The 25,593-nt window shown below is 41.5% G+C and overlaps 1 protein-coding gene across 1 annotated transcript in view; it reads right to left on the bottom strand.

The window, feature by feature from the left end:
* Positions 1–25,593, bottom strand: part of obscna (obscurin, cytoskeletal calmodulin and titin-interacting RhoGEF a) — a 40,154-nt gene that overhangs the window by 7,453 nt on the left and 7,108 nt on the right. The window contains exons 16-66 of the mRNA XM_031863861.1: positions 25,205–25,471; positions 24,511–24,777; positions 24,111–24,380; positions 23,339–23,605; positions 22,077–22,352; positions 21,364–21,630; positions 20,179–20,445; positions 19,164–19,430; positions 18,814–19,080; positions 18,376–18,642; positions 17,672–17,938; positions 17,109–17,375; positions 16,575–16,844; positions 16,115–16,393; positions 15,747–16,004; positions 15,274–15,540; positions 14,641–14,907; positions 14,078–14,344; positions 13,575–13,841; positions 13,064–13,330; positions 12,528–12,794; positions 12,098–12,358; positions 9,727–11,967; positions 9,553–9,625; positions 9,353–9,447; positions 9,135–9,250; positions 8,786–8,986; positions 8,545–8,627; positions 8,123–8,296; positions 7,814–7,973; positions 7,589–7,690; positions 7,142–7,306; positions 6,807–6,965; positions 6,480–6,657; positions 6,150–6,263; positions 5,856–6,023; positions 5,249–5,351; positions 5,025–5,154; positions 4,737–4,945; positions 3,251–3,309; positions 2,941–3,049; positions 2,564–2,694; positions 2,373–2,485; positions 1,805–1,973; positions 1,531–1,618; positions 1,239–1,439; positions 1,066–1,126; positions 908–985; positions 645–817; positions 471–497; positions 186–338 (exon numbers count right to left, since the gene is read on the bottom strand). Coding sequence (XP_031719721.1) covers positions 186–338; positions 471–497; positions 645–817; positions 908–985; positions 1,066–1,126; positions 1,239–1,439; positions 1,531–1,618; positions 1,805–1,973; positions 2,373–2,485; positions 2,564–2,694; positions 2,941–3,049; positions 3,251–3,309; positions 4,737–4,945; positions 5,025–5,154; positions 5,249–5,351; positions 5,856–6,023; positions 6,150–6,263; positions 6,480–6,657; positions 6,807–6,965; positions 7,142–7,306; positions 7,589–7,690; positions 7,814–7,973; positions 8,123–8,296; positions 8,545–8,627; positions 8,786–8,986; positions 9,135–9,250; positions 9,353–9,447; positions 9,553–9,625; positions 9,727–11,967; positions 12,098–12,358; positions 12,528–12,794; positions 13,064–13,330; positions 13,575–13,841; positions 14,078–14,344; positions 14,641–14,907; positions 15,274–15,540; positions 15,747–16,004; positions 16,115–16,393; positions 16,575–16,844; positions 17,109–17,375; positions 17,672–17,938; positions 18,376–18,642; positions 18,814–19,080; positions 19,164–19,430; positions 20,179–20,445; positions 21,364–21,630; positions 22,077–22,352; positions 23,339–23,605; positions 24,111–24,380; positions 24,511–24,777; positions 25,205–25,471 — 11,719 coding nt within the window. The remainder of the gene's footprint in view (positions 1–185; positions 339–470; positions 498–644; positions 818–907; positions 986–1,065; positions 1,127–1,238; positions 1,440–1,530; positions 1,619–1,804; positions 1,974–2,372; positions 2,486–2,563; positions 2,695–2,940; positions 3,050–3,250; positions 3,310–4,736; positions 4,946–5,024; positions 5,155–5,248; positions 5,352–5,855; positions 6,024–6,149; positions 6,264–6,479; positions 6,658–6,806; positions 6,966–7,141; positions 7,307–7,588; positions 7,691–7,813; positions 7,974–8,122; positions 8,297–8,544; positions 8,628–8,785; positions 8,987–9,134; positions 9,251–9,352; positions 9,448–9,552; positions 9,626–9,726; positions 11,968–12,097; positions 12,359–12,527; positions 12,795–13,063; positions 13,331–13,574; positions 13,842–14,077; positions 14,345–14,640; positions 14,908–15,273; positions 15,541–15,746; positions 16,005–16,114; positions 16,394–16,574; positions 16,845–17,108; positions 17,376–17,671; positions 17,939–18,375; positions 18,643–18,813; positions 19,081–19,163; positions 19,431–20,178; positions 20,446–21,363; positions 21,631–22,076; positions 22,353–23,338; positions 23,606–24,110; positions 24,381–24,510; positions 24,778–25,204; positions 25,472–25,593) is intronic.

Genomic DNA, 25,593 nt, shown 5'->3' with positions numbered 1-25,593 from the left:
AAATGTAGCTTTTACAGGAATGGGTTTGATTTGTTAAATCATAAATGGCATCACTGATGCTTATCACTGTATGCTCATTTGTCACATGAAATGGGCCTTTTTTTTCATTAAGTTTAGAAAATATGTTTGATGACTTCGAGTGACTGGATGTGGCAGTGCAAGCAATACAAAAACTGGTTCCCTACTCTGGATCTGGCTGTAGGAGCATGTGGAGAAAGTTCTGGGCTTCAGGGCTCCTGTTCGTAACGTCGGGGGCATCCCAGTTTTGGGTCCCCTCCCCCACCCTTAGCAGTGTTGCACGGTCCGTCTCACCCACGAAAGGACATCGGCACACCAAACTATCAAGAAAAAGATAAAGCGTGATGTAAATAGTCAAAAGAAACTCGGGTCATATGCACAGGTTTTTGATAATTGAATATTATATTTTGTGATGATTTTTAGAATATTATCAAAAGTGCAGTGATACATACCATATATAGGCTACAACACCTACAGACCTAGCAAAGAGAGAAAGAGGTATCAATGTAATGTTGTCTTATTTTACCGTTTTAAATTGTACACGGTTTTATTTAAATCTCCTTGTTTCACACAAATACTATCTGATGCAAGTCTCAATTAGCCAGATTAACAGTTATTTTATTTACCAAATATCAGTGGCCACAGTGACTGGTTCTTGGTGAACAATCTCCGGCGCAACAAACTCTGGTGTACCAAACGTGCTGTATTGGTGTCTGGATGTGTCTATTTCTTGGCAGAAGCCAAAGTCACAGATCTTGATCTCATCTCTGGGCGGATACACCATGAGGATATTTTCCGGCTGAAGGGAGTATAAATAAAAATGTAAAAGTTAAGAACCACATACAAATAATGACAGTCAATAATGCAATGTTGGACCACGGAATCTCACTTTAATGTCCAGGTGCAACATGTTCATGCTGTGAATGTGACCAACTCCTTCAAGGATTTGCTGGATGTATGACTGGATCTGAAAGAAAGTGTAGCATATTAGCCAAGAGCCATTCATAATATTTGGAAGATAAAAATAATTTCGTCAGGAAGATTCACCTCTTTCTCTGTAACTGATCCTTTCAGTAATAAATGCTCAAGTAGTCCATGAGAACAGCAGCTAGAAATGGTGTTAAAGAACTCTTAATTGAATATAAATCAAACTCGACAAACTGAACCCACTGTGAGGGGAAGAAAAGTGATTATATTGTGGCATTGAACAGAAAGGATACATTTCTGTGATCAGCACCAGAGTGCGTCTGGTACAAAAGAAGTCCAGCAGACAGGCCACTCTGGGGTGAGCCAGACGGGATAGCAAGTCCCTCTCCTGGAAGGACCTGGTCCGAGTGCTGCTCCGCAGAGGCAGGAACTTGGCAGCAAACACCTCACCTGTTCGTCTGTGGACCACACGCTTCACGACCCCGAAGGTTCCCCTAAAACGCGAGGAGATGATGTTGATCGTATCAAATCTTCACAGGGCTCGTGGGCAGATTGGACTTGCATCAATTTAAACTAAAGGCTCACCTTCCAATTTCCTCATGGACATCATAGACGGAGAATAACTTCCTTCTCTTCCCCAGCTCCACCTCTCGCTCCTGACACTCCAGTGGACCTGCAGAGAAAACAAAACCTTTGAATAAAACAGGTTCACCACTTGGACCAACATCGATCACAATAGATTCCTTAACTTCCTTACAACAATATCATTTTGTGATATGCTTTAGGCCATTGCAGTTAGATCTGATGAATCAATATATGTCTTTAGAAGTAAAATAATGATGCATTTCTGTTGTCTCACCTTCCTCCACTGTCAGCTCAGCCTGGCATGAGGCATGGCCAGAGTCATTGTAGGCGAAGCAGGTGTATATGCCACTGTCCTCACCCTCGGGGCACACTATGGTCACTGAGCAGCGGGCTCCATGCTGTGATACCTCTACATTCTCATTGGCTGCAAGCTCCTCTCCATCCTCCAATCAGAGAGGAAAGAGTTAAGTTTTAATAGGGAAGGTCTACCAAATCTGGTCAAACTTTGTCTTGTGACAAAACAAACAACATAATGTCCTCCCCCTATGACATCTGTGACCTACAAGGATGGAAGTCTAACCCCAAAAATATGCTATTTTTCATTGTCAGTGTGACTGTAAACTATTTAGTATTTAACAAGAAGAAAATATAGACTTGAAATAAAAGAAAAAGGGTGCAATATATAATTATTATCTGTATGGTACCCATACATATAGGCACATAAAAATAAAAAGTTTGCATAGTAGGAATACAATATTTTTTTTCATGTAAGAACCCAGCCACTCCAAAATTTCCCTGCAACCAACCCTTCAGGTACATCCACTGATCTACAGTGCTCCTACCTTGTACCACTGTATATTAGGAGTAGGTCTTCCTGTAATGATGGCAGTAAATGTGGCCGGTTGGCCAGGCTCTACACACAGGTCCTCAGTGGCTACCTGGATGGAGGGAGGAGCTGAGCAGGAGAAAAGATCAGTTAGTATTCACACAGAGTTTGATAGAAGTCATACTTATGTTAAAGAGACAACGATACCATCTGTAATTTCCTGCATTTGCTCAGAGATGAAGAGCTCCTCTTCTTCCTCTAGGTAACACAGAGGCTGCTGTACCACCTGATCCATGGATGTTGAGGCAGGAACAGCCTCTTCAGTGCTACATTCAGCTCTGGAGACAAAGAAAAGGTAAGAATAAAGTACGACTGATCATTCAAGGAAAAAAAACCTCACTATCTATTCACAAAACTACTTATTGGATTCTACGATTTTACTTTTTTACTCTTTAACCACCTAATTCTAATCTTACAATAGTGACACTATTAAATCAACCAACCACAGACAAAGTTTACCAGGTCGAGGCTGATGCCAGTTTAAAGGACTGTTAATGAAGTAATGTGAGTGGCACTAAACGTACTGTTCAGGGTGTCCAGGAGGGAAAAGCATCTTAGCAATAGAGGTGGGGCTGAAATCCGTCTGTAGCCATGTCTTCACAAAGGCAGTTGACCAACCCTCTGAGTCTGCATCTATGAAAACCATTTAACCATTTAAGGTGCAGACACAACATGATTATGTATTTTTTAAATATATTTTTTTGTAATAATTATGTCACACTGGCTGTACTTTACTAAATCATTGGAAATGTGAAGAAAATACATTACCTTACATACCGGGAATAGTAATAATGCATTTCTTACCTCAGTATGTGAGGGTTTAAACCCACTAACCCAACACATCAACAGGACATGAGCGTATGCCCACTCCTGCGTGGAGGTAAAGGGAACACCTGCCCAGCACATGACCATCTTGTGTTCGTAGGAGTTAGCTGGGCATGCATTGGCAAGAGGAGAAAGGGGAATGTTGAGTGGTGATTTGTTGTTATCATGACAATGATGACTTACATGGAAGGGTCCATGTGAGGAAGTTCCTGCTTTAGGAATAGTAGAGGGAAGATGGAAAATCATGTAGGTTATGGACAATGGAAGGGCAAACATGGTGAACTGGTGTCAAAAAATACAAAAAGAATAATGTATATACTGTAAGTGAGATAACTTTATATTCTGTATAAAGAATATCGTCAAACTTACAGTTCTTTTCATCAACATCTAATAATATTCTGCTGTAGTCTACACATTTTATTTTTGCCCTTATGTGATAGTAACAGTGGTACCTTGATATATATTACAGTTGGAAAATCACTACATATTATATTGGACAGTAATAGTGCTACTTGCTCTCTCTGTATTCCAATTACTGCAGTTAGTTTCTGGCACCTCGAGGTTCGTCTCACTTATGTATCCTAATGTCAGTCTAATCTGTTTCAACCCATACCCCCCTGTGGAAAGTGGAAACATGATGAAAAACACAAAAACATTCCATACAATAAATGTATTAACGTCTTTTCATGGGTGAGGATGCTGAGAAGTACAGTATGGTGTCTATGTTGAATGGTAGCCACTAGATCCCGCTGGGTAATGGCAATAGAAGGTTGTTAGAAACAGTTATTGTTAGGTATTACGTTTGAGGGAGTTTCTATCACCAAGACTGACTGTAACAACTCGCAAAGTGAAAGACACACAGAAGTGAAAGTGCTTGGCAGACACCACAGAGGAACAGATGGAGTGAGCCATGAAACACATTAGACCAAAGAGGAGAGATTAACATTGTAATGCACAGGTATCCGGTCAGAGATGGTTAGGTATGGGTTTTATGTAGCTAAATTTAATGTAGTAGATTGGCACAAGGGTAGCCACTGATTTTTGCATTCAACAGAGACAGACAACTTGCACTTACAGTATGAAGTGTGCATTAGTCATCACATGCTGCCTTTTAAGTTAAGTAACGTCGATAATCTTTTGAATAGCAATACTAGAAATGGCAAGAAAAAAGCATTTAGAGGGATGCTTTTAGCTCATGCATTTCACATGATAAACATAAAGTCTATGCCATAATCCCTGGGGATCAAGTGACCACTGATATGGTAGTTGGAGTTTCATATGGTGTGAGTGTGTGAAATGGAAAAAAGGAAAATGGCATCAACTGGGTAGAATGGATAGTGGTAGTGGTTGAAAGTGGAAATTGATGCACATTGTTGCAGTTTGTTGGAAAGTGAAGAGATGTCATATGATGTGGAGTAAAAATGGTGACAGGATCAGATGTGAGGTGAACTGGAGTGAAACTGGACAATGGCATGTGCTTCATCCCTTCTCAAACACAGCTAAACTAGTGAGAGTGAGGAGCAGCCACGTGACAACCCCGTCTTGGGTTTCCATCCTGTGTGGAGAATATTTACCTTCAGTGGCTCTGGCTGTCCTACCTTTAGGAGGCAAGTCCTGTGGTTGGCCGTCCTCGATGTCGATCGTTGGTACATAAGCGGGGCACAGCCCTGCTTTGCACTTGATGCAGCCAAACTCATTCGAAAGCTAAACGACACAAAACATTTGACGTTATGTATCTTACAGGGAGATCTCTGATCTGATTTTATGGATAGGAGTTTCATACCTCACACTCATACTGTCCAATATCTGCCTCTGTTGCACTGATGACCGTCAAACACAAGATTCCACTCCGAGCATCATTCAGGATGAAGTAGTTTTGCTGGTCAGTCAACTCTCTTCCATCTTTCAACCACCTTCACAACCCAAAGGTGGATGTGTTTGAAACACACAATGACCAAAATAGTATGTAGTAACTACTGTGGCTACTTTTGCTCTGCGTTGCCATACCTGATTCGTGGTAAAGGAGTAGTAAGTGTGGAGCAGGTAAACTGTATATCCTCTCCTTCCAGCAGACAAGCACTCTCCAGCCGACTCACAAATCTGGGTGGAGCTGGAGAGAAGAAGAAATATGATGAGGAATAGACCAATAGTGGCAGTTATAGTAAATGTAATTAGCAGTATAGTAATTTAGTAGTATTGAAACGGCAATACATTTAAAACAAATTTAAGAGAAAAAAACTGGGATATTCTCTGGGATTATGAAATCATTCATTTTTAACAAAAACCTGAGATTAAAGTCACAAATTTCCGAGACTACAAACTTGTAGGGTATTTTTGTTTTAGTTTTTTTGTCAAGCAACCACTGTAGTAACATGAGCCTCAGAGTGCAAAATAGTAGTTGCAGAAGTATTGGCAATAGTAGTAGTTGTAACTGTGGCAGTAGTAGTAGTAGCACAAGTAATAATAGTAGTAGTGGCAGTATGAGTTCTAGTGTTAGTATTGGTAATTGTTGTATAGATGTTCTGTGTTTCTCTGTGACAGTACATGTATGTACAATGTTCACCTATAAAACACAGACATGGCTCAAGTGGTTTAGTTGCAGCCGCAGACTCACCGCGCACCACAACTTTAGCCAGAGTACCAGCACTGCCCATGGAGCTGGTAGCATAGCAAGCATACTGTCCAGAGTCCTCTGCAGTCATGCTATCCAGGATTAGACTGCAGATACCTGACCGGTCTGCTGTGATGATGTGACAGGGGTCGTCCTCTAAAGGAAGGCCGTCTAAGAGACGGATATCCGATTTATAGTGTGCAACCATCGTTGTAAAAACAACTTAGTACAATACAGTATCTACATATACAGTATCTACAATACAGTATCTACATATCTTAACAAGCTATTTCTGACCTTTGAGCCAGCTGACCAATGGTTTTGGCGATCCTGTGACCTTACAGGTCAGTTTGATCGTTTGTCCTATCTTTGTTGTGCAGTCAGACAACAGTGACTCAAACACTGGTGGGTCTGTTGATGGACAAAAAAGCAAATACAGAAATCACTCACCAAGCATTGAAAATATTACGCCATATAAATTCCCAAACACAGGATAAGACAGAGACTAAACCTTTATATCCGAATATCAGAGATCAATGTAATGCATCAGCTGCTATTGTAATTTTAAGAAAATAGCATATTAACAGATACAAAATGAGTTGATAGTCATATGATTCACAAACTTACTGTTAGTGGGCAGGCTGGAACGTTGCTGTAGCTCCTTCAGGTCTTTGAGCCAGGAGAGTTTCACCAGGGTGGAGCGGCCCTGCAGAGTGTACCTCCGCACTGAACCCCTGTGCTCATGCCACAACCCCCAAGACTTTTCATCTCCACCCACAGCCTCCTTTATTTCCACATCGTTCAGCTGGGTAGATTGAAAAGTGAGATTGGGAAGAGGAATTGTCATCACATCTGTGTATTGAACAACAATTTTGTCTGTATTGCTTTACCTACTGTCAGAAAGTAGAATATGTAAAAAAAAAAAAAAAAAAAAAGCATGGGAACAGATCTTACCTTCATTTTGTTCTTGAAGGTGTAGGTGTCACTGTTCATACTGGTGTCTCTTTTCAGTTTACACAGTACAATGCATTCCTTGAAGAGAAAGACTTGCCTTTGATGCCCTCTAGAGGCCGTCTTAATGTCTGGAGATTCCTCCCACACTGTGAAGACTCCCTAAAGGGGAGGCAAGTGAGGACATTATTTTTATCAGAGTGCACATAGAAGGCTCACAGCAAGTTGTGGCAAAAACTTTTTGCTTATTTTTCTGTGGCACTATTATTTTTTTGCTTAAACAAACCGTGGGTTAGGTTTTTATGTTCATAATGAACCCATGTCAGTCATATAGTTACCTGTCGCACAGGCTCGCCCAGGGCGATTAGAGGAGCTGGGTAGTTCTCAATGAGGGACACCTGGTGCAGGTTGTCAGACCTCCAGGGTAGACAGGACACCATGGAGAAGGTATCCTCCAAAAGACAGCTGCTCTGGCCACTTTTGGCTTTGTTCTTGATCAGCTCCTGCCAATAACATTTTTATTTACATCACAGGCGTTACGCTGACTGCAATTTGTGTAACAGCAGAACAAGATTACATGCGTAGATTAAATATGAATCCTGTATAGAAATAACAAAATGTCTCTACAATATTCCTGTTTGATTGAGAGTTGCAAGATATGGAAACAAGCCAAAATGTACTATTCAGACCATGAATAATATATGCCAAGCATTGCCACTATCACGCTGACATTATTGATCAAGGTTGCAAACATGTATTTGTAAAAAATATAACTGTATGCTGACCTTCAGTAAAGCCTGGTAGGTTTGTATCCTTTCCACTGGTCGCTGAAGGAAGATGAGGACATCCATGACCGGTGCGTCAGATTTACCAGATTTCGGTAACTCCTGAGGTGTAATGAGCGACAAACAACAGTAGATCAGTGTAATAATGTTGCTCTTCAGCACCTGAGTTTCCACAATGTTCATGTTAAATGTTGATATTTAAATGCAAACTGATTGTGTGACTACTTTGAAGTACTGCTGGACAGCCTTGTCAGTGACGCAGGCCTCTGCTTGCGCTTGTCCCACCATGTAGTGAAGGTATTTCTCAAAGCCCTCAGCGTACTTGATCAGATGCATGGCCACGTCGTCGTCTGTGGCACATTCTCTCAGCCCGGGAAGGATGGACCTGATACAATAATGTCAACATCAGTCTTGATAGTAGAAAAGGAACACAGTTCAAAGGACATTGGAAAACATCATGCAGACAGCTGTCCACACAAATCTCCATATGAAACCTCCAATAATATCTCTCTATTACGAAGTACAATGTGTTACCTCTCATGTAGAAATACAATGTCCTTGACATTCCTGAAAATTATCTCTTTCTGGTTGAGGATGTTAATGGGGACGTGGCGGCTGGAATCCAAATAATTTAGCTGGTGAGACGTGAACATCTTCATCTCCTTTACAAACTCCTCCTCTCCATCAATCAGGCCTTGGATCAGTTGGCTAAAGATGAAGGGAATTTGAGGCAGATTAGATGTGATGTGTTTTTACTATTTGTTATTAGAACAAATAAGTTCTCCATCATCACAAAAGCCAAGTTATTAACATGCTGGAAGGAATAAGTGCAAGAATAACCAAAAAGTAGAAATAATAATAAACGTAAACGCAATTAAGCAATACATGTATCCAATAACAACAGTGTCCTGTTACGTTCCTCTCGGTTTATGTAACCTGGCAGTAAAATGACGGACCTCAGAGCTCTCCTGTACTCTTCTCCTGTAGACCCAATTCCATCAAGATCCTCTTGAGGTGCTCTCAGTTGCGGGAAGGTCTCCTATTCAAAAGACTGTTGTTAACAAAAAGCCTTTTCTCTTCTTATTACTTGAAGAAATTGTCTCTGCTGACAGCACACCTCACAAACTATATGATTCATGTTTCAGAATACAACATGTTTACAGTATTAGTGTAGAAACTTGGATTTATACACCATACCTTCCTCTTCTTCTCCAAGTAGGCTGGACACACCCATCCCTGTCTAGCAGGGTTGGTTTTGGTGGGTTTGGTTCTCACCAGCCACCTGTCAGGATGAACAGAGTCCAGGACCTCTACAAACTGGCCCTCCTTCAGAACAAAACTGTCCTTATTTCCACTGTTTGGACTACAATCAGCACGAGCCACGTACATTTCAAATGTCTGAGGTAAAAAAAGAAAATATATTACATCATTTACGGCTCATACAATCAAATAAGCAATATGATTATTACTACTACTACTTCTATCGCTACTACTATTACTAATATAGTGCATACGTCCAAAATCGAACAAAATTTGATAAAAGTACCTCTCGTCTATCCTCGTCTCCTTCTGACTCTGATCCAGAGATGGTACTTGTTAAGGGTGTGTGAGTGCGGTGGTGCTTAGGGGATGGCGTCCTCATTCTACCTTCATGAGCCCCTCCTACGAACGACAGAGAAAAATTAGCTATAATATACCTGATGGGAAACTTGCTGGGAAGAGGAACAATGAAACACAGCAATTAAAGATCATAACATTGCTTACCTTTGACCTTTAGTAGTTTTTTAGCAGGTTGTGGAGGAGCCATCTGTTCTTTGTCATCGTTTGGAGGCACTTGGTCTGCTGCTTCTATTTCTTCCCTGTAACAAAATTCATAGATATTTTGTGTATCTTCATGAGTTAAAAGTTAACAGATTAGCAATAAATGTCAGATAACAAAACAGATCTTCTATCTGCTGTCTGACCTTGATACAGCTGGGCCAGTTTCATCAGGCTCCATCATATCCGGAGCTGTGTCATAATCCGAGGGACTCGACACTGTTGGAAGCAGAAACCATTTAGTACTTTACTCTAGATATATTGTAGAGTAAATCGATATTTGTTGTAATTACAGTTAGGGGAATAAACGTGTAACTCACTGGAGCTGGCAGCAATGACTGAGGATCCTCTCCTCTCTTGTAAGCTTGTCATCTGAGTGTCCTGCTCTGTCAGGGTGTAGGCCTCCCACAGAGAAACACTCACATTTTCTACATAGTTTGCTGAATCTGTAGCTGAAGTGGGTATCTGGGTATCAGTCTGAGGCAGATCCTGAGTCTGTGTTTTGGCCTGGGATTCAGGCATCGACGGGGCGAGTTGCAGAGGAGTTATGGCCGCAAGTGGCGTGTATACAGGCTTCTGGACTATCGGGGCGGGCTTTTGAGGCTGTACTACTGTTATGTTTCCATTGTAGGAGGTCATACCAAACTTATTCACCACCTCACATGTATAGATTCCACTGTCAATGGCGGTCAGTTCTCTGATCACCAGTGTGCACACACCGTTCTCTGTAGTCTGAACGCGGCATCGCTGGTCATTAATGATTTGTTGGCCGTTTCTCAGCCAGCGTGCTGAGCTAGGTTTTCCCTCTGCAATACACACTAGAGTGACTGTACCACGAAGATCTGCACTCTGGTTTTTAAACACCTCTTTAAAGACAGGTCGCATGTCTTTGCGGGTTTTGTAGCCTTTGAATGCAGCCTGGATCTTGACTGCAGCCTCTTGCATTTGTGGTTCATCCTCAACGCTGGTGTCTATCTCCGGTGTAGCTTCATTTGGCAGTTGTACCTTCTGTTGTACATTAATTGGAGGAAGAGTAGCGGGTTGGGTCAACCCCTCAACAGAAGAGGCAGGGGGCTGGACATTTCTGTGGTTTGCAGTGATCTCAGTCAAAGCCTCTGAGAAAGTTTCATCTTCAGAAATGTAGAGGAGAGGAATGTCTTCTGTCAACTTTGCTGTTTGTTGTTCTTCCTCCCTTCTCATTGGCTCGACTGCTAGTTTCATTTCCTGATCCAGTCCAGGTTCTTGTCTCATGGGTTTTACTGGTTGTTTGATCGCCTGTTTTGTGTTTGCGTCCTTCTCCGCAGCTTTCACAGGTTTCTTAATTTTCTCAATTATCTCAGTGTCTGATGTTACAGATTGTTTCCTCTGGAATCTTGGTTTTTCTTCAACCTCTTTTTTCAAAGACCCTATTGACTGTTTAATTGGCGGATCATCTATTGTTTTCACCAAAACTCTTGTCATCTGTTGATCATCTTGATCTGTCTCTGTGTCCCTTGATGATTGTTTTTCCATTGCCCCCTTTGCTTTGCTTTTTATCCTCACAGGTGGTTTTGGAGGGGCAAATTCAGCCTCTTTCTCTAAAGTCTTCACAGGTTGTTCTACTGACTGTTTGTCCAGATGATTTACAGATGGCACTGCTTTCAGTGGCTTTTTCTCTCTCTCTGCCTCTGTGGACACATGCATTTTCACATGCTCTCTCTGTACATTGTCTCCGTCAGAATCATTTACAGTAGGCTTTACTGATTGGACAATGATCTCCTCAGTTTCCTTTGGTGGTTCCTTTACCCCTGTTACCTTTCCTTTAGACCTTACTGGTGGTTTAAAAGGTTCCTCTTCTTCTACTTTTCCCTCCTCAACGGTAGACTTCTCTTCTCGTATTGTCGTATTCCCAATAAACTTTTCTGATGGTTTTACAGGCTGTTTCTCATCCTCACTGTTCTTCCACAGGACTTTTCCTGGATGGCTTTCCTTCCTCTCAACTTCACTTGTTTTCTCTGAAGGCTTTCCTGCGTGTTTTGAACTCTGTTCAACTTCATTTTCATTTTTCTTCTGTTCAAACACAGTGTCTCCTGGAACCCTGTCTGACTGACTTTCATTATGGTCAACCTTGACTAATTTCTTTGCATTCCATCCTGGTTGTTTCTTCTCCATGAAAACGTCTTTTTCTGTTTCCAAAGGTCTTGCTGTCTTTTCCACCTGACTGTCTACATCATCCTCCTTCCCCAGTAGTCGTATTGGCTTGTCAACATCCTTGTACACCTCACTGTCTTTCTCCTTATGCCTCTCCAGTTGTGTTTCATTCTTTGCAACATCAAAATATTTCTCTGTAGACCTTGCAGGTTGGATGCTCTGCTTTTGGTCAAACAATGGCTCCACATCTTTTTCTAAACTTGTAATAGATGCTTTCCTATTCATTCTCTTTTTTGGCTCTGGAGGAACAGGTTTGGGCTCTTGGAGTGCAGGCTTCTGGTCCAATGGAGGAGGAGTTGGTTTGAGAACAGTGCCCTTTGCCTGAGGCAGTATCGTTGGAGGCTTTACTTTTGGTGGAGTCGGTTGCAGTGCTGGACAAGAGAGTTAAACATATTTTGTTGACAACTACTTTATGCGTGGTGGAGATTGGACAGAAAAAGAACATGAGTAAACTTATCTTGTTCCTGTAACGTTGCCAATTAGATATAAAGATGCACGCACCTTTCACAGTAGCAGTGGTCTCTGCACTTCCTGCTTGACACGTGTAGCTGTCACTGTCTTCAGGTTTGAGCTCCTTGATGTGCAGCTGATGGAGGCAGCCATCCTGCTTCATCTCATACTTCCTGCTGGCTGTTAGTGGGACCCTGTTTTTCCTCCATTGCACTGACTCTCCAGGCTTAGACAGCTCACAGTACAGAGAGGCTGTACCTCCCTCTTCAGCCTCCACACTTTCTAAGTCTTCCTTGAAGAATGGTGGGAGCTCTGGGAAATGGGTGCAGATTGTAAACATCATACATCTTCAGTGTAATGGGAAAATGTTTAATACCAGAATAGGACAAACTTTTTTTTAATGTATACAATATCATGACCTTTCTGTCAACCTATAATGTTGTTGGGTTTGCAATATGAGTAAATTGCTAAATATACACACCTTTCACTGACACTGTAGCAGTTGTCTCTGCCGTTCCTGCTTGGCATGTGTAGCTGCCACTGTCTTCAGGTTTGAGCTCATTGATGTGCAGCTGGAGGAGGCAGCCATCTTGCTTCATCTCATACTTCTTGTTCGCTCTCAGTGGCAGCTTGTTCTTCTTCCATTGTACTGACACTCCAGCTTTAGACAGCTCACAGCACAGACAGGCTGTACCTCCCTCCTCAGCCTTTACACTTAGTAAGTCTTTCTTGAAGAGTGGTGGGAGCTCTAGGAAAAAGGTAAGGATTGGAAAAACTTTAGTGTAATGGGAGAATGCTTGAAACCTAAATGGAAGAGGACCAAATTGTCTTTGGTGATGGACACAGTATAAAGACTTGTCAGCAAAGGTACAATGTAGATTGATGGAACTGTAGAAATAGCAGCTCAGTACATACCAAAAAGTTTAGACAAACATCAGTAGCCTACTTCAAATGTTGGCATGAGGTTGAATGCATGCATTGCTAACACAGATTTCTTTCATTGCCAAATGCACAGACCTTTCACTGATACGGTAGCAGTGCTCTCTGTCCTTTCTGCTTGACATGTGTAGCTGCCGCTGTCCTCAGGTTTGAGATCCTTGATGTGCAGCTGGAGGAGGCAGCCATCTTGTTTCATCTCATACTTTCTGTTTGCTCTCAGTGGCAGCCTGTTCTTCTTCCATTGTACCGACACTCCAGCTTTGGACAGCTCACAGCACAGAGAGGCTGTACCTCCCTCTTCAGCCTCCACACTTTCTAAGTCTTCCTTGAAGAATGGTGGGAGCTCTGAGGAAATCAGCAAGGAAAAACAGAATCAAACATGCAATGGGAAAAGTGTTCCAAAACTCACCAGCACAAAATTTGTACCTTTTTTTTTCTTTTTGGGAAAACCTATTTTCTAAGTGAGTGGTTTTACCATAAAGTGTAGGCTAACATAATGACTGCCAGATCAACCAGAGAGAGTTCAGGAAAGCATTTGTTCTGAGACTAAAGTGTTCTGATAAAGTCAGAATTCTCCAAATGCACACACCTTTTACTGACACAGTAGCAGTGGTCTCAGCACTTCCTGCTTGACATGTGTAGCTGCCGCCGTCCTCGGGTTTGAGATCCTTGATGTGGAACTGAAGGAGGCAGCCATCTTGCGTCATCTCATACTTCCTGCTGGGTCTCAATGGCAGCCTGTTCTTCTTCCATTGTGCAGATACGCCAGGTTTGGACAGCTCACAGCACAGGGAGGCTGTACCTCCCTCCTCTACCTTCATGTTCTGCAATTCTTCTTTGAAAAATGGCGGGAGTTCTGTGAAATATAAAATGTTAATGGAGTAACACAGTGGGCTGTTTTTGTAGAACAGAAATTAAATTTAAGACATAATCAAGTTAAGGCTAAAAAAGATGTACACAATAGATTTACACTACTGGGAAATATTGTGTTTCAGCAAGTTCAGAAGTGAACAACTAATCATTTGAAAATAGTTTTCCATGATGTAGAGCTTTACTGTGAAATGTACCATGCAGATTTCCAAATGAACAAACCTTTTACAGACACAGTAGCAGTGGTTTCTGCACTTTGTGCTTGACATGAGTAGCTTCCACTGTCTTCAGGTTTGAGTTCTTTGATGTGGAGCTGAAGGAGGCAGCCATCCTGCTTCATCTCATACTTCCTGTCGGCTCTCAGTGGCAGCTTGTTTTTCTTCCATTGTACTGGTACGCCAGGCTTAGACAGCTCACAACACAGGGAGGCTGTAACTCCTTCTTTAGCATTCACGTTCCGCAATTCCTCTTTGAAAAATGCTGGGAGCTCTGGGAGAAATAGGAAGGCAAGAGAATGATGATGTAAAATGTTTTAATGTAACGGAAGAAACGTCTAAGACACGAGCAAGGAAGACCCAAATAAGCAGTTGAAATTACGTGAATGTTTTTGTAGCTAACTTCTGTCATAGATTATGATCAGTGGACTTTGCTCCATATTACGATAAATTATTGATTTTCAGAAAGTTCTGATGATCAAACAAATTGTTGAAAAATAACAAGGTTTAGTTTTCTGATTTAGATCATGCTAATATTAAATTGCCATTCAAATCCTTTAATGCGCCAACCTTTTACTGACACAGTGGCAATGGTCTCAGCACTTTCTGCTTGACATGTGTAGCTGCCTCTGTCCTCAGGTTTGAGATCATTGATGTGGAGCTGCAGGAGGCAGCCATCCTGCTTCATCTCGTACTTCCCCCTGGCTCTCAGTGGCAGCCTGTTCTTCTTCCATTGTACTGACACTCCAGCTTTAGACAGCTCGCAGCACAGACAGGCTGTACCTCCCTCTTCAGCCTCCACACTTCTTAATTCTTTCTTGAAGAATGGAGGGAGCTCTGAGAAAAAGGGTTAGGAAGAATAAAACAATACATCTAGGTTAGCGTGTTAGCTTAGTATAATAGTACATGCAGCATTTGAGTTTTAAAACCAGAGGTTCACTGTCACAAATATGTGGGCTGGACTGCATTCACTACTGTCAACAATATACACTGATTAAATTCCATTTGGAAACATTTGTGTGGCTATTGCTATGTTGGAAAATGCAATGAGTTCCAAAAAGTAGTGAGTAACTGACAAATACATTACTTTTCTTTGACTAAGTGTATTTCTGATGTCGTAAAAATTTGCAGTACATTGAATTTTGTCGTGTGGTTAAATGCAAACAGAGGAAACAGCAATTGTTTACTGCCAAATGCACACACCTTTCACTGACACAGTAGCAGTAGTCTCTGCACTTCCTGCTTGACAGGTGTAATTGCCGCTATCCTCAAGTTTGAGCTCCTTGATGTTTAGCTGGAGGAGGCAGCCGTCCTGCCTGATCTCGTACTTTCTGCTGGCTCTTAGTGGCAGCCTGTTCTTCATCCATTGAATCGGCACTCCAAGTTTAGACAGCTCACAGTACAGAGAGGCTGAACCTCCCTCCTCGACTTCCACACTTTGCAGTTCTTCTTGGAAGAATGGTGGGAGCTCTGGGAAATAGGAGAGAAAGATAATAATATAGTAATTTAGTGTAATAGTATGGTATAGTTTGACAAATATAATTACTTTTCAAAGACAACAAACGTAACATTTCTCATTCCAAGGAGGAAGGTAAGTGTTATAGACTCTACCTCTTTTTCATTAGATTGTGTATCAACAATCCACTATCTAAAAGCAACGCAACTTCCATTTTTACCTGTGACAGTAAGTTTGGCACTACTCTGCACATCTCCTGTATCACAGGAGTATGTGCCAGTATCCAGGGGATCCACATCACGGATAAGTAATATGTTGACTTTTCCCTCTTTGCGTATCTCATATTTATCACCGTTTTGGAGGGGGATGTGGTTGCGCCTCCACGTAACCGGCGAGGTAAAATCCGAGGTTGTGCAGGACAAAGTGGCTGTCTCTCCTTCCATGATCACAACATCTTTAGGCTTCTCCTCAAATGAAACTAGAATTTGAAATCAAACTTTAGAATGACTCAGGGGAAAGCATTTAGCTGAAATAACACAGCACTGAATTCTGCAAAATATTACATTGCACTCTTTGCCTCATGCTCACCTTTGGCCTTAGGAACAACCAGCAGACGTGCGGAGGTCCTCTCCTCCCCAACCACAAATGCCACAATGCCCGTCTCTTCAGGTGTTGTCATGGTGAGGACCAGTCGGTGCTGGCGCCCCTGCCACGTCATCTGGTTCATCTCGTTCTTCTGCAGAGGGCTGGAGCCGAGCCACCAGACACCCTCACTCACGTCTGCATGGCTCAGCTCACACACAAACACTGCATCTTCACCCGCGGTCACCGTTATACCTTGCAGCTCTGTGACGATCCGCACGCGCTCTGTGGAGGAAGAGGAAGCTGTATGCAGCTGGCTTTTTAGAGATGGAATGGGAAATATTTACAACAACTTAGATGAGAGCGACCTGTTGCTTTTATTCATGGCACATGTCTTTTACTGTAAATGAGTTAGTTAAATATATCAGTTTGCAAGGGATGAACGTCTGCTGTAGCATCCACCTACCCCTCACAATCAGCCTGGCAGTGCTCCTCTTGCCTCTGGTGATACAGCAGTACTCTCCAGCATCCTCAAGGTGAAGTTTCTTGATCTCTAGTGTGTGTGTGGGGCCTTTCTTCTTTAAAATGCATTGTCCCCCTTCTTCCACCACAGTGTTGTCCTTCTTCCAAGTGACGGGGACAGTAGCACTGGAAACTTCACAAGACAACAGCACAGATTTCCCCTCTATCACCGCTTGGCTCTCCAGTTCCTTTTCAAAGAACACTGATGCTGCCGCTGGTAACAGAAAGTAAGGAAACATTGTGTTACAAATGCTGAATTTACACCATAAATGGAAAATACTGACGTAATTATCTTCAGATTCGTTCTCACACTGTTAACAGCTTGTCAAAGCAACAGAAATAGTGAAATAGCTGTGCTATCACAGAACACAGATTTGCATTGGCCAAAGATGGATCATTAAAGATAACTCCATCAACAACAACTATGAAACGCAATGAAAGTTTTAAGTGCATGTATAAATGGCAGCATGTCAAATACCTCTCACGTTGACTTCAGCCGTAGTCTTCTGCTCTCCCAAGACACAGCTGTACTCCCCGACATCCTCGGGCTGGATGTTTTTGATGTGCATCTCAGCTGTCTTATCCTTCAGTGTCATCTGATATCTTCCCCCATGATGGAGCTGGTCCTCCGCCTTCCACCACTGCACAGGCACCCCGGCCCTGGACAGCTCACAGCGGAGGGACACGTTGCCTCCTTCGGGGGCCTCCTGGTTCTTCAGACCCATTTTAAAGGTGAGCGGGATAGCTGTGGAAAAAGTTCATGTTGTATTGTTTTTTGTTTGTTTTTATGTTATAGCTTTTGACTTTCATGAGGGCAAAACACTTTACTCTTGAGAGCAGAAAAAATAGCCATTGTTCTAAAAAATATTTTATGAAATAAGCTAAATGAAGAGTTAGTTTTTTCCTTGAAAGATATTTTCACTCTTGTACTCCCTCATTCATTCAAATGCACAACTTTAAAACCTGCATAATCACAAATATCTTTTTTTTTAAATGCAAAAACACTCAACACACTCGCTTGCATTTACAATCTTCGCTTACGTGTAGTGGTGATGTTGGCTGTGGTCTTGACGTCACCGCAGACACAGCTGTAAAGGCCGCTGTCTTCCAGCTGTGCGTTTTTGATGGTCAGCTCCATGCTGCTGTTTCGATTTTTAATCTGGTACTTAAAATTATTCTTCAGCAGCTCTTGTCCTTTCCTCCACTCCACAGCGAGGCCGGGCTTCGACAGCTCACAGTTCAACGTCACGCTGTTCTCCTCCTCCACCTGCTGGTTCCTTAACTTTGTCTTGAATGTGATGGGAGGAGCTGTAAGCAGAAGAACCAAGGACTGGTTATTTTATTTGAAAATGATCAGTTAATTAGTAGCAGTTGCTTGATTGGGAATTTCTTACTCCTAATTTTAAATCGTTTAACATCCTTTATTGATTTATATAATTTTACTTGATTCTATTTTAGTCAGTTCTCTCATTACATTACATTACAGTCATTTAGCAGACGCTTTTATCCAAAGCGACTTACAATTCAGAGTCTATCACATTTCTACACCGTAGGCACAGCTACGGGAGCAATTTTGGGGTTAAGTGTCTTGCTCAAGGACACATCGACATGCGACTAGCGGAGCTGGAGCCGGGGTTCGAACCGCCAACCCTCTGATTGAAAGACGGCCCTGCTATCGCTCTCAATTTACTTCAATCTGAGAAAGGCTTACATATCATGGTTTCGGCGTGGGGTTTCGACTTTACCTTTGACGGTGAGCTCAGCAGTTGATTGTGTGTCTTTAGTCTTGCAGGTGTATTTCCCTGCATCACTCTCCTCCATGTTGTTGATGATCAGTTTAGTGAGACGTCCCGCCTGTTTCATCTCATATTTGTATCCAGGTTTGAGGATGACTCTGCCTTTCCTCCAGTCCACTGGAGCTCCAGGTTTGGAGAGCTCACAGCAGAAAACTCCACTGTCCCCTTCCTTCACCTCCAAATTCTCCACCTCTTGTTTAAATGTTACAGGAATTGCTGAGGAAAAACATCAACAAATTAAGCAAAATTGCAACAGTGCACTCTTACTTTCATTTTACTAGAAAATAGTTGTTTCTTAATACATCTGCCATGGGTCCATGGGTCAGTTTCACTGTGGTTAAGAAACAAAATAACCATCTGAACAGTGTCTTTCCATGGAAAACATACCTCTTACTTTGATGTCGGCTGAAGTCACAACAGTGCCAACAAAACAGCTGTACTCCCCCAAATCTGTGAGAGTCAAATTTCTAATCAGCAACTCAGCCATCCTGCCCTCCTGTTTCATCTGATATTTGTCTCCCTCCTTCAGAAGCTGAGCATCTTTCCTCCACTCCACTGGGACTCCTGGTTTAGAAAGCTCACAGCGTAGTGTCACGCTGCCCTCCTCAACGGCTTCCTGGTTCTTCAACTTTTGCTTGAAAGTTACCGGGATCGCTGAGGAATGACCGCGAAAATAGGATGTGCAAATTCACAAAGCATAATCATGTTTTCTGGGACATAATGTGTATGGTTCTCACCAGTGATGATGATGGTGGCCATAGTTTTTATGTCATCACAAACACAGCTGTATGTGCCACTGTCCTCAGGCTGGCTTTTTTTGATGATGAGCTCCAAGGTGGAGCCACTCTGCTTCATCTGGTACTTCTCTCCGTTGGTCAACGCATTGTTTCCCTTCTTCCATTGAACTGGACTGCCAGGTTTGGAGAGCTCACAGCACAGTGTCACTCCATTGCCTTCCTGCACCTGAATATTCCTCAGTTCTTGAAGGAATTTGATGGGCCGCTCTAGAACAGACCACAGGGGATGAATATCAAAATGATTGGAAACATTTCCATATGGAGGAATGTCTGTTTTGCTGCTCTCTTGTCTCAGCTGACATTTCAATTTAGCGCAACCATGGCCAGTAAAGCATTAGCATTAACATCATATTGATGTCACCTGGTCTCAGTTTAGTTGTTGGTTTCTTTGGAATAAACACAAAAGGATGTGTAACGTTGCTAGCCAAAACAAAAACAAGTGGACTGAAAAAGAAAACACCAGAAACATTATCATCAACAGAAATGCAAAGACAGAGCTTATAATGCAAGTCACAGTTTTTCGAAGTTCTGGCAAGCACAACGGCAAAGATGTTACCAAAATAAAATATACCAGTCAATCTTCTGGACTTTCAGAGACCTTTGTGTTTTATATTAGTTTCCAAAGTTTTTTTGAAGCTGTGCTATAATTGCAAACATATCTATCCATTATCATATCACCCTATTGTACTGATATATTACAACTTTCAACCAATCAAATATTAGGAAATCCACATCAAATTGTGAAATCCACTGAAACCAACAATGACTCTGCATTGCTCATGTCAATTTTGTCCGTTTTGCATTTAGTTATGTGTTGTTTTACTCTTTACTGATAGATTCAATTGTATGTTTATATTTTATCTTTTGACATGTATATATCAGCTGTTTGAGTGCACTCAAAAGCACTAAAGCAAAACAATGCAACTTATTGTACAGTAGTGTATGCAGTACTCACCGTTCACAATGATCCTAGCTTTTGTACTTTTTTCTCCACATATACAGGTGTAATCTCCAGTGTCATCCAGACTAAGGTCCGCAATCTTCATCTCCACCTGCAGATCCTTCTTCCTCATCTGGTATTTGTCTCCATTTTTCAGCAGCTCTCCTCCTCTCCTCCACTCCACCGAAGGGGCAGGTTTGTTGAGCTCACAGCGCAGAAACATACTGTTGCCCTCCGTCTCCTCCTGGTTGACGAGTGGCATCTTAAAACGTGGTGGTAAATCTGTCAATAAGAGTCAAATCTTATTTTAAAAAAGTACATCAAATTGGAAATCGGCTAAAAGAAATAAAAGCGGAAAAAAAGTATTTCCCACACTGAGAATTAATGATCACATTAGAATTAATTCTCAAAAGGAAAATTGTTTTTGCAGCCTGAACAGCTTAAAGCTTTAAAAAGAAGGAAAATTTAGAGCCGAGTAAAGATTGACGGAGAGCTAATCTCATTCAGACCAAAACAGCTAAAAAGTAAACATGGTAATAGTCATATGATCATGCACAATTCAATAACACATTTCATTTTCTTAAGTATGACAAGGAACATAATCAATATTACATGGAAGTTACATTGTAGCAGTGATGTAAACAACACAGCATGTATGTTCACAAGACAATCTGTCATGCTCATAATCAGCTTTTACTAAACTATTCATTTCAAACTGGACAGTGGAATGAATTATATGGTATGATATTACATATTAAACATGTAATATCACTTACATGAAAAACACTAAAGCTAATACTGATGCTCAAATTTAGTTACAGTTTGGGATGTATGTAATTGCAAACTATTGCCTACACATCCCACATGACGTGAATCCACATCCCATCTACTGTATCTTTTCACCCAGCTTATGAGTAATGTACAATACACGCCAAGTACTGTGACATTAAGCCGTAAGCAGGACAAGATATGAAATAATCTCTCCATTGAGTTTTAGTTAATCTACACAATGGAGCTCACACAGTGCTAATACACACTGGGTCTATTTTGTTTTTTATTGTAGTACGTTAGAGTTGACCTCGTTGGCGTCTGCGCTCAGGTGATTCTGTTGAATACATTGGGAGAATTTAAAAAAAAAAAAATGTGCTTCACAAAATAATGAATTCAACATGGGGGAGTTTTGACTTTAATTTCTCTTACCTTGGACAGTGAGCTCAGCAGTCGATTGGCTGTCTTTAGTCTTGCAGATATATTTGCCAGCATCGCTCTCCTCTATGTTGTTGATGACCAGTTTAGTGAAAGGTCCCTCCTGCTTCATCTCATATTTGTCTCCAGGTTTTAGGATCGCCCTGCCTTTCCTCCACTCCACTGGAGCTCCGGGTTTAGAGAGCTCACAGCAGAAAACTCCACTGTCCCCTTCCTTCACCACCAGGCGCTGGAGCTCTCGTTTGAATGTCACAGGGAGTGCTGTTGTGGGTAAAGTAGAAAACCCTGTATTCATCGATTGCATTGATTTGGTATACCTGCCGTTTCCTCTTGATCAAATGCTCTTGCCCTCATGGCTCATGCTCTTCCCTCACTCCTAGATTTTTTGTTTGTTGCAATACAAGCAGCACATTCTTCCACTTTCCTGTTCCACCTCTCCTTGACACCATTAAAAAAACACTTTGGTGTCATAGGTATGGGTTTTGGGATTTTGTGCTAAACGAACTGTACATAGTTATGTATCACTAAGTCACTTCAGTAAATAACAGATCTACTGAGACAGCTGAGTCATGGACTAGAAACCCATAATAACGGCTTTTTAGATATTATCAAAATGACTTGTTTATAACCATAGAGTTATTATTTGCTAATATGGGCAACAGATGTGTTCTCATTGGTCTTTGCAAGTTATTTTGCTTCAAACTTACGTTTCACTTTGACTTCAGCGGTGGTTTTCTGATCTCCTGTGATGCAGCTGTATTTCCCTGCATCTTCTGGTTGGACATTGAGAATTGTCATCTGAGCTGTCTTTCCTTCAAACTTCATCTGATACTTCCCCCGATATATCTGCTCAGATATGACCTGAGTGTCTCTCTGCCATTGCACCGGGACTCCCTTCTTTGACAGCTCACAGCGTAAATTCACACTGTTCCCTTCTTCAGCCTCCTGGCTCTTCAGACTTCCTTTAAATGTAGCGGGAACAGCTGTGGAGCCAAACACAGATACTGTACACAGTATTTGATAATGTAAACTAGAAGACAAGCAAGATAATTAACCCATTTTTGTCTTTTTTAGGGGGAGACATGGGACCTTTAGGGGGGATAGCAGGTCAACAGTATGAGCCACAGATAAGTTTACATCATCTGAAAGCTGGGAACCTGAAGATTAATTTGACATGCAGCTCAGCACTGTGTCAAGCTTTTAAAGTCATCAATCTGTAATAAACACTGTGTTTGATTGAGTCTTGAAGGGCTGAGAACATGATGGCCATTCCCCTGCACTTTTATGTCTTTATTCTAGAAGTAGCTCAGAAACCCCCTTATTGCCAATATACCTAGGAAAGCCATACATCCTCTGAATGCTGAAGGTCTCTAGTTTGTTGTTGTAAAGTTCCATGAGGCTATGATTATGTTAGAAGTCATAACCGGTCAAACAAATGACCTTCCTTCAATGAGATGGCTACTATGGGGACTAACATCATCACATATGAATACAATTGGGCTCATTGGATCCACAAGAGTCTTAGCTTTTCCACTTTCTTTCCAATTTCAAGACTGTTTAGTTTAGGAATATTCAAATTTTTAGAATAGACAAAAATAATACATGTACACTACATGTAAAAAAAACTTCTTGTTTTTTGTCCCAAATTGCGTGGGATTAGCATAAATGTCTGTTATGTCTCTTAGTAAAGCTAAAATGTAGCCTTACTTTGAAAAGTTATTTAGCCTCCTTCCCGGCGAGTTACCTAGGACTTGGTTGGTTGGATGCCTTAAGTCATCTAGTTTCATATTCAATATCTTCATTCTAGCTTTAAATCAGAGCCCGCTATAGCCTCTTAAGGACAGTATGTCTTGGCCTAATTGCCGGCAATACAAGTAGGTCAATATACTTCTAAAAAAGGATCAATTAACAATAAACAAAGAAACAAGAAGGTATGCTTCCCTTCACTCATCTCACACAATGAACATACCAATGACTTTAACAGTGGCCTTTGTCCTCTGCTCTCTACACACACAGGTGTAAACCCCGCTGTCCTCTGGTTCAGCATCTCTGATGATCAACTCGAGGGCCGAGCCCCTCTGCTTAATGTGGTACTTCTCTCCGTTCTCCAGCAGATCTCCCCCAAGCCTCCACTCCACTGGGACACCCGCTTTAGAGATCTCACATTCCAGCGTGATGCTGTGTCCTTCCTCCACTTGGAAGTTCTTCAGTTTTTGCTTGAAGGTGATGGGAAGAGCTGACAGGCAAAGATTAAGTGAGGTCATGAAGAAATTAATAATCACAAGAATTGAATAAACAGCAATCTATGTTTGTGTATTATTATGCTATTTTGCTTGAACATAATTGTGTGCTTTGCCTGGATGAGAAGAATGCAAACAAAGCTTAGCATCTTGCTAAATTGTAGCAACTATCATATTTTCATTTCTTAAATGCTCAGATCTGTAGGCTACTCGCTGCATGTTTCTATATCAAAACCAGATTATTTTTACACTTTAATTCTCTTTTTTCTCTTCAATGTTTGCAGACTGTCAAATGGTGTTCAGATGTTCAAAAACTATTTTTTTTAAATCCTTTTGTTTATTGTGAAACAATATAATGTGACAATCGAAGTTCCCATGTACGTTTTGTGAGTAGCCTACTTATCATACAAGGAACATTACTGATCTAATTCTGTCTGTTATTATTCTGTCTCCATATAAAAAGTAGAACATAATGAAACTCTTTCAACAGCAAAAACCCACCATTAACAGTCAGCGTCGCAGTGGTCTCTATGCTTTCACAGATGCATGTATAGATGTCACTGTCCTCAAGTGTAACATCAGAGATCCTCAGTTCAATTAGCACTTCTCTCTGCCTCATGTGATATTTCTCTCCACTCTTGATGAGTTCATTCCCGCTCTTCCTCCACTCCACGGTGTGACCAGACTTTGACAGCTCACAGCGTAGAGTCGCAGTGTTGCCCTCCTCAATCAGCACGTTCCTCAGCTTCTGCTTGAAGGCTACTGGGAGAGCTGAGGAGTCACAGGTGAGTATAGATTGACATGAATGAATTATTGATAATTATCAACATTAATTGCCAAAATTGATTTAAAATCATTACATCACTAAAACCTATTAGCCCATTAGTTGATTATGTCTTACCAGTGATTTTGACGGTGGCGGATGTCACTTGATCAGCACACTGGCAGCTGTAGACCCCACTGTCTTCAGAAACAGGCTTCCAGATCAGGAGCTCCAGGGTGGTCTCCCTTTTCCTTATCTGGTATTTAACTCCATTCTTCAACAGCTCATGTCCCTTACTCCACTCCACTGGAATTCCAGGTTTAGACAGCTCACAGCGCAGTAGGAGATTGCTTCCCTCCTCTGCTTGCATGTTCTTTAACTGCTGTATGAATGTGATGGGAATAGCTGGAAAATAATACAGGATAGAAATAGAAATATTTATCAATCAAAGTAGTTTCATGATACAGACTCTCGAGTCTAGAGTCCCGAGAAGAGAATCAAGCATCCACAATTATAGTGACAATATTGTATTTTATTCTGGATGGTAAAAACTTTTCACTGGTGGTTTTAGTTGAAATAATCTTGTGAACTGGCTCCATTAGCTGCCGTTCATGACAAATAGCCACAGTATAAACCATAGACTGATTTAATGTGCATGCATCAATATTACTTCAGAGCACAACAGCAAATCTGTGAGAACCAGACACAGTAAATGATGAATTGACTTTCAAATACACTTCTGTGAAAGTGTGCTTTGATGAAACTGTGCACTGTGTAGGTTATTGGTAAAATTCGGTTTGCAAATGAAGGTGAGGAAAAGTTAATGACATACCATGTACTTTGAGGCTTGCTGTAGTGCGGTGATCTCTACACTGACATGTATATTCTCCTGAGTCGTCAGGCTTCAGGGCTTTTATGGTCAGAGAATTGATTGTCTTCCTCTGTTTCATCAGGTACTTGTCTCCAGACCTGATACTTTCAAAACCTCTCCTCCAGTGGAACTGGACCCCAGGCAGGGAGTATTCACAGGTCAGGGTCACGATCTCCCCCTCTTTGGCCTCCACAGACTTTAAAAACTGGGTGAACTCTGCTGGGATGGCTAAAAACAACAACAAACAGGAAAAATAGAATGATACTAAATTGTATAATATTACAAATACTACCTGTACAACCCATTATAATCAGTCACATCCTCTAGTATTTAATATTGGGCAATAGTAA

This window comes from Anarrhichthys ocellatus, unplaced genomic scaffold (genome assembly GCF_004355925.1).
Source record: "Anarrhichthys ocellatus isolate YVR2014 unplaced genomic scaffold, GSC_Weel_1.0 scaffold30, whole genome shotgun sequence".
Taxonomy (NCBI): Eukaryota; Metazoa; Chordata; class Actinopteri; order Perciformes; family Anarhichadidae; genus Anarrhichthys; species Anarrhichthys ocellatus.
This window is presented reverse-complemented; position numbering and strand designations above follow the sequence as displayed.